The sequence below is a fragment of the Haemorhous mexicanus genome, chromosome 8 (assembly GCF_027477595.1).
Source record: "Haemorhous mexicanus isolate bHaeMex1 chromosome 8, bHaeMex1.pri, whole genome shotgun sequence".
NCBI lineage: Eukaryota > Metazoa > Chordata > Aves > Passeriformes > Fringillidae > Haemorhous > Haemorhous mexicanus.
In genome coordinates this window covers 7,088,786-7,102,326 of record NC_082348.1, presented here as the reverse complement: position 1 = coordinate 7,102,326, position 13,541 = coordinate 7,088,786, and the positions used below count along the sequence as shown (strand labels likewise).

General features: G+C 40.0%; 1 protein-coding gene across 2 annotated transcripts in view; it reads right to left on the bottom strand.

Moving 5' to 3' along the window:
• The window catches only part of NCKAP5 (NCK associated protein 5), a 351,387-nt gene that overhangs the window by 195,540 nt on the left and 142,306 nt on the right, over nucleotides 1-13,541 (bottom strand). For both annotated transcript variants that reach the window (XM_059852591.1, XM_059852590.1), the window contains one exon: nucleotides 949-1,008. In XM_059852591.1, the coding sequence (XP_059708574.1) occupies nucleotides 949-1,008 (60 nt within the window). Of the gene's footprint in view, nucleotides 1-948; nucleotides 1,009-13,541 lie in introns of those variants that run through there.

The window sequence follows — 13,541 nt, the reverse complement described above, 5'->3', positions numbered from 1 at the left end:
GGCTCCCACAGCTGGGCTGGGCACATCTAGGGCTGTGGTAAGAGCAATAAACCCAGAGCTGGTTTCTCCCACCTGTCACTTAGGTCCCTCCAAACCTCACCTCACCCTGTTATCCACTAAGGGTTTATAAATGGCTCTCACTGGAGGCAGGTGGGATTTTAAGGACCCTGCATCACACAGTTCACAGAGCATCCTCTCCCCAGAGACCTGCTACAGCTGCTCCACACTAAGTTAAACAAATTTGGGACCACCAAAGTCTTTCACAGCCAACTGTACAACTCAGATGAATGGCACGTCCACATATGTTCAAGGGGATAGTTTGGGTTTTAAGGTTTTTGAACAAGTCTGCTTTATCCCAAGGAAGCTTAAGACATTTTATCTGAAGACAGGGACAAACAAACTCCTTAACAGATGGAAACAGTTCCTCAGATATTAAGTCATTAAGCACACTCAGCACATGTTGGTTCCTAAAGAAAATTGTTTTGAAGAGATAAGGCACTCTATAAATTGAGATTTGTGGTCAACTAAAAATCTACCATTTCATCTTTTGCTCACAAGGCTAATCTCATGAATTGGTATATGAAAAATGAAGATACAAGGAGCATTACATGATTTACAAAATTATCAGATTGAGGGGTTTTTTTAAGCTGCCATGCTTGTGTTCTTTCATTTTTTTGTGCTTAGATTTAACAGGCAAGTAAATCTACTGCTTTTTGATCTGAAATTGCCTTTCTGTGCTTGCCTTGCTTCTAATTCCAGTGAGGAATGGAAGCAGCTTTTCTCTCCCATGGCTTTTCCAAGGAAGCCAAGCCTTGAGTTTCCTCACATTTATGAACACATGAACTGGCAGCCCTTTGTTGTGTCCAAGACATGGATGCTCTGGTGACCACCTTCAGCCAGCCTGAATATCAGACAAGGACTGCAAAGCAGTGAGTAGGCACAGCTTACCATGGCTCCTTCGCTCTTACTCTGGGCAACTTCCCGCTGCAGCCGAGCCACACACAGCTTCTCCCTGAGGAAAGAAAAGCCTGTGAGCAGCAGTTCATTGTCCCCTGGCTCCCCCATTCCTGCCTGTGCATTCCTGCACATCGCTGGGGTAACCCCCGGCCGGCCCCGCTCTCCTCCCAGCGCTCCCCTGCAGTATTCGGTGGTTGTGTTGTTATTTCATTTCATGGCAGTCTGACAGAGCTGTCAATAAATCAGCTGAATCCAAACATCATTTGCTTCATTCAAACAACAAAGCAGCTCATCATGCTGGTGATATGGAAACAGACTGTGCAAATCAGATTGTGTTATTTATTTTCCTCTAGCCCTGCACATCAGCTTTATTCTGCATCATATTAACACGTGCCAGAAGTCTGTTGCATCCTCAATAAATATATGCATAAAATTGAAATTGAAACCATCTATTCTATATATAAACACACTGTGATGCATTTTGCAACTACTGAATTATTAGATTTTTTTTTTAATTAGCCTTTTATCTTAGAAGATCCTTATACAAATATTTGGCTCGACTCAACTAATAGTTAATTTGTTTAATTAAGGATTTGGCAACCACAACACATTTCCAAGTACACTGAAAAGTTGTAAGAAAGAAATGAAAAGTAGTGATTAGCATACTAGAAAAGGAAGATAATTTCCCTTTGTATGGCCTGGGGAAATTCCATCCCCCAAAAACCTGCAAAGGTGCCAAGCCAGGGCAGAAGTAGGACCCAGGCTTGGAAAATGCTGTATCATTGACTGGGTCACTCTCATCCAGCATGAAAAACTAACTGCTCTATGGTTATTTCATTCAAAACTTGCAAGAAAAAAAAGCAGCCTTTAAACCATTTCTCAGGAGCCATTCCTGATGAGGACAATCTGCACGTGCCTGCCTAATTCCTGTGGAATGACAGCCACAGCTCAGAGCACGCCTGGGTCACTGCACCAGGCCTCCTCTTCATTTCAGCAGAAGATGTGGTGTTTAAGCTGAGTCTCTGTACTGATCACTGAGCACCCCACATGCTCACTGCACCCCTCAGCATTTCCCACCCAGCCAACAACTGTGGGCATCAAAGTAGCACCAGGGATTGCCAAAATCCTGATCTGTAAACAGGGGTGATGCTGAAACCACTCAATATCAGCAGAAGTTGAAGATGACACAGCCACAGCCCTGTAGAAATTGTGTTTGTGTTCTCCAGCATGATATCAAGACTTCTTTGGCACATGTGAAAAATTACAGAAAATTGAGAAGTGCCATTAGTCCAGCATCAAGAGCCTTAACACAGGTGTCCTCAATTCATCTTCTAAAAGACACATACCACTCCCCCCCTCCTTGCTCAGATACTATCACAGGCAAATTATAAAACTGGTTAATCCTATTTTTAGGACTTAGTTCATCTGCTGGAAATAGCCCCTTGCATTTTTGCACTGCTTCAGTGCCCTAATATGTTCTAGTGGAAAAAGCAAGTATTCCCTTTGAGGAGGTTTTGACCTTTTAATTGCAAAACAAATGCCTAAAGATATTTTATGAGAAAATATGTGGGGGGTGGGGGGAAAATAAACAAACCCCCCCAGAAACCACTCCTCCATAAACTTCCTGCCAGTGGTCTGGAGAGATTTATTTAGCTATGTCTCCTACATCAGGAATACTCCTACTTCCCTCACTCCATGTTAACACCAACATGGAATCAGTTACACATTTCTGGAATTTTATGAGAATAAATTTCACTCAAGGTCCATTCACAAAGGAGGCTCCTCCATCAATGCCAGGTATTCCCTGTCTGGGTGAAGATCCTGGCTGACATTCCCAGAGGGTTTTCTTAGCAATTTTCCCAGTGAAGGATAGCAAAGCATTCTCTAACTTTGTTTGTAGCATTGCTGCTGTTAGGAACAGAACTACTTTTCAATAGCAGAAAATGGAAAATAAACCTGACTGTTATGTAAAGGAGGGGAAAAAAAAGGTGCCATAATGGGTACAGAAGAGCCAACTTTTCCTACAATGTCTACAAATAATCAGCTTTGAGGCAAGCAAACTTTGTGCTCCTGCTTCCTCCCTCCCACCTGCGCTCCCCAGGTGAAGGAGCTGTGGACTCACAGCCAGACCATCAGATGGTTTCCCTCCTCTGGGCAGGATGAGTGGCAGAAGCTCGGCGTGCCTGTGGACCACAAGCATCCCTGAGGCTGTTCCTGAGCTTTGTCAGGGAGGTGCTGGGCCCATTGCCTGCTGTGAGCCATTTCCCACCACCTCCACACAAACACGCCGGTGTGCAGGGCAAGGAACGTGCTCAGACTCCCTGTACAAGCCAACAGCATTTCAAACTAATTTGCAGTGTTGGAAGTTTCTATATGAAATAGATGACAGGAAAAAACAAGGACCTTCATGTCTAAGGATGACCAAATAAACCCTCTGGTTATTATCCACCATCTCAGTCAGTTCTGATTAAGCAGCACCTTCAGTGACTACTCTCAGCCTTCATTTTTAGCATGGTGTTACGACTGAATAAACATTTTGCTATGATTGAGTTGCAAAAACCATAAGATTTTAGCTGCTTTAGCCTTTCAGATGTTTCAAATGCAAAGAATATTTGACATGCAGCTTCAAAGTTAATCTCGTTTTTTAATCTTAGCTTTCAAATAGGAAAAAACAGTAGCATCACTTTGTTGCTATATGGCTTTATTTATTTTTAATCAAGCATGTTTCATCCCTATAGCATGTTTAATTAACAAAGTTAATTAGCAACTACAGCCAACCTGCAAGGAAACAAAATCTTCTCTGGGGTTTTAAAAAATTAAAACATGTTCATTGAGGAGGTCTCATGTTCTCTTTTGAAAAACCTCCAAACGATAAAAGGTTTACAAAAATGCTCTTTGAAAGCACGGTTTATGTTCTTAGGTTTGAATATTTGTATTGTAAGTGGCAAAATTCCCAGCCAAGGACTTTGCAAAGAAATAATTAAAGAAGCCAAACAAGGATTCAATTATATCTTTTCCAGATGGAACCAAGCACAAAAGTAGTCAGTGTGGGCATGGAAGAAAGATACATTTCAAATCTCAGTATCACTGGTAGATATTGCAGTGGCCTGTTCTAAAAAACAACAGTTTGAGGAAAGCCCGTTTAATCCAAGAAAAACACAAATGTGCTAAATAATTCTGCATATTCGGAACTCTCCTTAGACTAAAATTTCTCCTTCACTCTCCTTTCCCACCAGGTTTGACTCATTCAACTGCCAGACAAAAGAAACCCTGTACCAGGTGACAGTAACAGCTCAGGGCTCCAGCAGAGAGCTGCACTGCTCCAGCTTCTCCCCATCCACCAGGACACAGGCAGGGAAGTCAATTCAGGCACAAGCCCCTACCTAATTATCAGAATTATCTCCTGATTCTGAACAAATGCTGATGCTCTTCCTGATGTGGAAACACTTCTCCTCAGATCAAGCACCACAACAAAAGCCACACTGGATCCATGAAAGGCTCCATTTTTCTCAGTTGTTCTTTTTGTATTGCTTCTCTACATTGATACAATAAACCCAAAAACTCTAGCAGTGTACTTCAGCTTCCCCAACTTTGATCTTCATTTTTATTTGGAAACCTCAGATTCAGAAACTGCCAGATATAGGGATTTGCACCTCCATCTAACAAAGAAAGATATTACTTAAATTAGCTTTTGAATAAAGTAAAACTGTGCTGAATTACATCCATTTGCCAAGACCTAAGCTATACAGAACCAGGATGTATTTTCAGTGGTAAATAGTACTTATGTACTGTTTTAATGATGAAATGAAATTTTATCTTTAAAGAAGAACAAAGTCAAGATTCAAAAAAAATGAGAAATATTTTAGAAACACCATCTGAAACTTAAGTTAATGCTTCAGCAAACCTTAAGCCCCATGATTCCCTGGGAGAAGGGCTCCATCCACCCTGACACTGTCCTTTTCTGTCCTGATCAGCCCCACAACCTTCCAGCATGCCTTGACATCGCTTACACTTTCAGCAAGTGTCAACAGTGACGAAGATTTCCAACTTTTCCTATTTTCTAAACAAATTATTACTTCTCTGCACAACAAAATTCAATAGGTATGAATCTCCCAAGATACTAATTTTTTTCTGTACCCACCTTTTTTTATTCAAGAACAGGAATGTGTTTTCTTCGTGTTTCATCCTGTCTTGGAATTTTTCACTCTGAAGCAATTTCATTTAGAAGCATTGTGCACCACAAAGTGAAGCCCACCTTTCCTTGTCATTTTATAACTTTCACTATTGAAAAGCCATAAAATCACCACTGACAAAGTCAAGCTTTGAAAATACAATGAACATTTGTTTTATTGTTGGTGACTGTGGCCAAGCACAGTGGCCGAGCCATACTCCAGTGAGTCCTTCCATACCTTCTGGAGGTTATTTCGGAGCAGAAAAATCCCAACCAAGTTTCCACTCTACACTATTGCCGTGAGATTCAGAAGGTGAATAAATACTTTGTGTTCTCATGGAGAAAAAGCAAACAGAAGAGTGACAGAGACTGAGAACCCAAATTTGCAAAGCCTCCTTGTGCCTCGGAACCACTCCTTGTCTAGCACCTATCAGAATTACTTCTCCTTAACTTTTCCCCCCCTATATCATTATTTATAGCCACAGCACTGTTCTTCCAATGAACCAGAAAAAACCACAACTAAACCCATCAAACACAGATTAAACATAGCACAGTGCTAACAACTGACCCAGGGGCAGGGTGCTGCTTTGTGCAGAGAGACGCAGCTTGTGCCCAGCCTCCCTCAGCTCCTGGTTTTCCAGGGAGTTTCCCATCCGAGTGCTGACCAGGCTTGACCCCATGGGATGGATGAAATGGGATGGATGAGATGTGACAGGGGAAGAGCTGAGGGTGGAATGGCTGCAGTGAACTCCCACGCCTCTTTCAGCTCCGACTGCGGGCGCGGCGCTCGGCGAGGCTCCTTCCCCCTACAGTGATGGTGCTTGCTGCTCCCTAAATGTCAGAGCATTGTGGAACTGGGCTCCAGAGCCTCAGTGCCTCAGCCAGGTCTGCCAATAAAGGAGTCATCCCAAACAAAAAGATATTCATTGCAAATTTAAAGCTGAGCGAAGTACGGGCTTTATTTAACTGCTTTTACAATAATCGCAGGGACTGGAGTTACAATAATGGAAGCACTAATGCTGTCAGGCAGAAGCAGGAAAGATAGGATGAGCCACCAGCAAGGAGCAGCTCCTATTCACTGCTAACTTATTGGTAATAAAAGATAAGCCTACAGAAAATACAATTTACATTAAATTTCTCTTCTATAAGACATGATTCTGTCAAATCCGGACAAGCAAAACTTACTTCAACTGCATTTTCTTTGGGTGACACTAACAGCAAGGAAAAAGAAAATTCTAACTATAATCTCAAATAAGGATCAGCAAACCTCATGGGGTCCTCACCAATTTCCAGTGGATTTTCATGTACATTAATCTGAAGAAGTTCAAAGACAACCATCTAGTTGCTTTCCAGAAGCATCCAAACAAGACACCAAATACAAAAGAAATGTCATGGAAGAAATCATGGGAGAACAGGTCAGAAAGGAGGAGGCAAAGAGAGGAACATCATGAGGGCAGAGCCTCTGTTATAAAAGCAAAAACATTGTCTTTGGCTAAAAAGTGAGACAGTTATGGCAAAGAAATTAAAAAGGAAAGGTTCTCAGGAGTCCATGGCAGATTATCCCTGAATTGTTTCCATGACAAATTACTCTCCCAGCACGGGCACCTGAGCAGGGAAATTCCCCTCCTCTGAGCACGAGCATGGGAACAGGCAGCAAGGCATTTTTAACACAAGCATCCTCTCTCACAGTAGCATTATTATTTTATTGATGTTTACTTTTTTTTCAGCACTGAAATTATGACTGCAAGGCAGCAAACTTTAATGATTCACTGGTATTTCAGACAACATTTAAAATACATCTATTTATCTACAAATATATCTATTTATCTATTTATTAATGTTGGAGTGTCTTCTTTCATTATTAGCATTGACTCCACAATATTGCCCACCTATAAAGTTTGTACCTATTTTGGCAAAATAAACAGTTAAGGAGGTCTAGGCCCAAAGTGTAAAATGGTTTTTTTTCTTTTGAACGTTGAAATGGTTTTTAACCTTGCTGATGCAGAAAAAACATCAAGTGAGGAGCAAAAGCTTAATAAATAACTTTCATTAGTAACTGCAAAACTATGAGAATGACAAGAAAGAGAGCTACCAAGCAAGACGGGTGTGGTATCAACCATCACAATCAATGCAGATTCTTGACTAAGAAAAAAATAGGAAGAAAAAGTGCTTCCCCCCCCATTATGCACATATTCAGTTGGAGGATAAAAGATTAATGTCTGCATGATACAATGCCAAATCATTGAGATAATTATGAATTATACCAAGCAATCATTTTACAAATCTCCTGGAACATCTCACTTTATGACCATTATTCATGAGATTATGCATTCAACTACAATTCTTTTTTCAGATATATTCCTCTGAAACCTTTCTTTGGTCAGAGATTCCAGACCAAAGAAGATGAAAATGAGTTCTTCTAGAAAGACAAAAATGCTTGGAAAACCCCACATTTTTCTAACCATCTCCAGTCTGCAGAGAGCAGTGAGAGATAAAGACTTCTTTCAATAAACAGCCCCAACACAGAGCAGTAAGCTGCAGCAGGCAAGGGAGTTACACCTGGCTATCAACTTGAATGCAACCTCCTCAAGTATGAAACACCAAAACCCAAGTGCCAAGAAACATCAAGTAAACAGCACCAGAATACTGAACTCTGAAATACATGTAGTTTTCACATTATAAATTAAATAGTCCATGCATTATGCAAACCTTGCATTTACCAGAAAGCAAAAGTAAGGTATGGATTTGCTCCCTGTTCAAACCTTTTTATTAAATATATTCCAGCAAAACTAAAAAACTAAAACTCACTGCTAAAAATAAATGGGAACTGGATTCATCACACAAAATTTGTTAGTATTAAAAGTGTTACATTATAAACCTTATTGTTTCTGTTCTGAAATCCACACACTAAAGGATAGAGCAAAAGCAATGCGACAAATTCACACTGCTGTAGTTTGGAATTTTTTCACATAAGTGACTGATTTATCAATTTTAATGTTACATAAACAGTAATATTTATATTTAATGCTTTATTATTTCTGCCAATAAGTTGCAATCCAAGAAGCATACAGTGGGAACTTGTACAATTAGGCAAGCTGCCAAGTTCTCAAAGAATTATCATCACTGAAAACCTCAGCATTCAAAAAGGAAAAAAAGAAGGAAAGGACTAATAAAAGTCAGTATGGAATTTTAATTCAGCAAAAGAAAACTTTACATCACAATATAGGCAGCTGTTGCACAGAGATCCCCATTCTTTTCTAAGGGAATTACTGCTTACTCTTTTTCTCAGGTGCTACTTTTAAAAAATATTTTACACTAATGAAAACATGTTTAATCAAAGCCCTTAAATGGTACCAAATTTCTTCCTGAGAATCCTTACACAGCACAAGACCTTCAGTTTGCACTTTTCTAATTAAAACATATTGTAGTGTTTATCTGCTCTTTGATGGCACCCTCAGAGCCACCAGGTTATTCTTATGACTTTCTTCAGTGAGCGTGAAAAGCAAATTGTCCCTCTGGTACATGACTAATTCACCTGATCCTCCCTCAGCAGTACATGGTCCAGGAGCTCCAGCTCTTCAAGTGGGATGATAAGACCATACAGGTTGTTCCAAACTTGCCAGTTTAGCTTGACAGTGCAGTTGAGTTCAGAGTGGGTTAAGAAAGAGGCACAGGGTCATTGCTACTGAAAGTCTGGCCCATGGAGAGAAACAGCAGTGCAAGCCACCACCTTCTAATCCCTCTTATTCCCAACACACACAAACTGCCACTCTTCATTTCACACGCCCACAAGATGCTTTTTTGGGTCCTAATCCCCAAAAACACCTGCTCTCTTTGCTGGAAGTACCAAAGCTGGTGACATTGGGCTGTTCAGTAGAGCTGACACGAGCCTGGTGACACATCAGCCACCAACACAAGGAAAGTGCTGCTGAAGCAGATGTTGCTTTTAGATGAGGCAGATTTTTATTTCTGTGACTTGGTGACACTGAAAGCAACAGCAGATATGTGAATGGAGAAGCTCTACCTATAGAGCTATCAAAAGAGTATTTTTTTTTAAGTGCATATTTTTTAATGCACATTCAAGAAAGAAGACACAGAGCAAGGACCAGATAGCAACCACTCTGTGTAAGGGCAGCTCTCCCATCTTGCCTGCCCTGAGCACACTGTTCAGCACTTCTGCTCTACTCCAGATTTCAAACCAGCCCACAGCTGCAGGTCATGCACAGAATTCCAGTTAGGGCAAGCAAAGCTGTTCCTCCTCAGTGCCATGGCTCTCAGCAGTGTCTCCCAGCTTGTGAATGTGTAAATTCTCATCTCTCTGTCTGCTGTTCAGTTTTAGTCTGGGTCAAGCCTTTCTCTAGACTAGAGTCTCAGTTCTTGTGTTTCTGGTTGAGGTGTTATGGATAGTTTGCAGTGTCAGATCCTTACAGCATACAGATTTAGACCATTTTTATTGTATGGTTTACTTATGTTTTGGGGGGTTTTTCTTAAGTAACTATTTAGAATCCAGAAGATATCTATCTCCTGCTATATGAAGAATTCTTTGGCTTGTGACCCAAACCCCTTCAGCCATTTCTAGCAGAAGTGAAATATTTTTTTCACTGAGCCTGGATACAAGACAACCTTGGAAAATGAAAAACAAAGGAAGAAACAAGCAAACAAGGTTTTCTTTTTGCAAAGGACTCGGAAGTTGAGCTAACAAATTCCCCCAATCACTTTTCCTCATATAAATTTTTTCTCTGGAGATTTGTCACATGGAGATGATGTGCTATGGAAATTATTTTGAAAGGACATGCATTTCCCTAAGGGGTTTTTAATGAGAATTTATTGCTCATGAAAGATTCAGGATTGGCAGCACTTCAGTCTTCAGTTAATGATCTTTTGTTTATTAACATAAAATGCATCACACTTAACAGGAGTGTAACTTTCCCAACCAATGCATCAAAGCATGGAAGAATTCTCACTCCTTCCGCCTTCTCCCCCGAGGCTGTCTGAGAGGGTGTTAGCTGAAATTTATACGGTTGTCCTCTATGAAAATGAAGGCAGAACTCTTGTTCCACATAAAGCTGAAAATCATGGAAACATTTTTTCATAAACTAACAGCAAGAAATGTCAGAACACTACTGTGACTTCTCACAGCACCTATTCCTTCCACACAAACCTTCTACCAGAACCAGAAAGCATTTGCTTAGTCCTAATCTAAATTACTTTTACATTCTGTGGTAACATTCATGCAAAGTACTGATTCCACATCCTGGTAGTAAATTACCATCTTTAGAAAATCAACAAATTCCTAAAGAATGATGTAGACTATATGCAACTGGGTAAAAAAAAAAAAGGATGAGACCAAACACTGAAGGAAAATGGGTGTAAGGCACAAACACCAAATTCATTGTGTTGGATCCTAAGCTCAACCAAACTTTTAGATCCCACTGCTTTCTTCATAACTAGCTTTGCTTTGGCTCTGCCCAAGAGATACACCCAGTTCTCATTTGTTTGTGAGAATGCTTGGAAAAATTTTCCTCCTTGCTCTCTACAAAGCTTTTCACTTTTGCTGTTACAGTTCAAAGAAAATACCTCATTTTGCCTCGTTACTGGTTGACCTCTTACCTCTGTTTTCCACTCCTTTGTTCCCAGATCATCACAACAATTCCTGGTATCCTTTGTAATCTCTTTTTAAAGGAAGGTGTTACAGAGTGTGATGTGTTTCTATCCATGCTGGATAGAAAACCCACAGCAAGAGGACTTACGGTTTTCTTAACAGGCTGCATTTCTATGTCTTTTTTCTCTCTGAGCTATATTTATTGCACACTCTATAACCTTCTGGATGTCACTCATGTCCTGTTCTAACTGAACACTGAAATACCTTGTAAAAGCCATGTGGATAAGGAACAAGACCAAAGTGATTTTTATGCTTTGCTCACTTTGCTCACAACCCTTTCTCTCGACTTTTTTGTGTTTACACAATTGTTCAATACTTACATATTTTGGTATAAATCACTAACAAATCTGCAATGACCTTCCACTCACAGCAAAAATTCAAAAATGGATCAAACCCAGTTAGAAAGAGTAATTTTCTTTACTTATTGTTTCCTTTTTGGTTTTTCTTGTAATCTCATTTTGCACCCCCAAGAATACTGTTCTGGTAAGACCCAGAAATACTACTCAGTCAGGGGACAGGTTTCTGTTGGGAACTGTCCACATTTTAAGGCCAAAGGAACTGAAACTCAGATCAGGCCCCTGGAGTATTTTTTTCTGTTGTAACCCATCCCTGCTCTTATCTACCAACCCACCTGAGATACAAGAGAATTTCTTCTCACATCAAATAATCTGGACAGTGAGATTACACTTTTGGATACAGCACTTTTGATACAGCCCCTGCAGGTGCCTTCCACCAGGATTCTCAGTAAGTGACAGATGAAATAAATGAAATAAGAGATTTATTCTGAGAGCATTTCTTAAATGTTTACATCAAACATATTAAAGATTTACCAACAGGCAATAATTGCCACTTAGTTTTCAGTTTCAAGAATGTGATCCTGTTTATTGAACACAAAGATTTCAAAAGAGAAGGAAATTCAGACTTTCGTATAAATTTCTGTGGACTTGGATAAACTACAGTTTTGTGAAGAGAAAAACAGATGAAAGCTAATAAGAAGGATTTATTTTTTCTTTTCTAATTTAAAGTGATGCTGTTAACACAAACTTCCTTGGAAAAAGTTATAAACTGCTGGACTTCCTGCTGTCCTCCCTCAGACTAAGGAACGTGTTTCACCGTGCCTTAAAAAAAACAATGTTCTCTACACCACATCTCACCAGGCCAGAAAGAAAACAAGCAGTATGCTGAAAATCACTTTGAAGTATCCTTCAGTAACCCAACACACAGTTCATAGTCATGCAGCCTCATAGCAATAAAATCAGTTCCATGCTAATGATATAGTTGTTTCTTCTGTCATTCTGTCTATAAAAGAAGCCTAGATAAAGTCAAAGGCAGTGGCCTCTGGCTGATTACGTGTTTTGACAAATTAGATGATTAACAGAAACCTCAAACCCAAGCTTTGCTGTCTCAGTAGACCTAGAAGAGGAGAAGAAAAGCTTTGCTTTTGAAAGGACGTGGCTCTACAGGGAGCTCAGGCCAGCCTGAGAGAGCTCCTCAAAGAGCAGTGTTTGTAGTGAGCACACAGCCCAGCACACAGACTAATTCCAACAGAGAAATTACAGCTGTCACTTTAAATAATGGAAGCAGCATATGGCAAGATATGCAAAACACTTTCCAACATGTTCAAGTAGAGATGGAGAAACTAAGTCATCAATGACAGTTTTACCACATAATATACCAGTGTAACACTTAACAACACTGAAAATGAAATCCAGACATATCACAAGTGGGGCTATGGCAGTATTCCTATATTTATGAAGGTGTTTAAATTCACATACTGTCAAATCACAACTAGAAATAAAGCAGGGAAGACTGAATAGCAACAGGCACAACAGGCACAAAGATCAACCTGTGTTGTTCAAGTTGTTTTACTGAGCTCAGTTAAAAAAGTGAACATGTGGAACCCTGAATTTGCCTCAGTACATCTCAAGCCCTGCCCTCTTAATATTAAATGACAAACCTTTATCAGGAGAAAGCCCAGTACTGTCTGTCCTCCCAGGTAGTAGCTCAACAAAGCCAGGCCAGAACTGTTACTTAGAACTTTTTCAGTTGTGATGTGACTGAAAATACTATCACAGAGGAGTCTACTGTCATCCTTTTCCAAGTAAACACAATCTAAAAAAAAATGCTTTCTGTTTATAACCTGAATCAGGGAAGCAAACACCATCGAGAAACCCCAGACAAACAAAACCCTCTTGGGGCAGTTTAAACCATTTTCCCCAAAGACAGCAGCCAGCTCTGCTCTGTGAATGAGGCCAGCTTCTCAGAGCTCAAATAGCATCAACTTCAATGGAAGTTCAACTTCAGCAAACAAAACAAGCCATTTAAAAGATACGGATGAATAAGGATTAAGATGTGCTAGTGTTCAGGCATTTCCAAACATATTAAATGTATATTAAGAAATACTAACTGTCTGAAGTATTAAAATGGAAATGCTTGCAGCAGTTCAAATGTCAACCAGACACTTAGGCAATTCCACATTTCTCCAGTTTCAGCAAAAAAAAAAGCATGTTTTGAAATCATTTGATGTTTGAATAAAGCCCTTTGCCATTTTCCACAGCAGATGCATTGTATCTGGGTAATGAACTGTGCCCTGAAATAACTTATTACAGTCATCACCACAGCCAGCTACATCACCTTTGGCAGAAAGCAAAATAAAAATCACACAGCGCTCACACAGCATCACCACAAGGATTACTTCATTTACAGAATCAGGAAAAGCTCCATTTCAAATCAAGGTATTGATTATTTCAG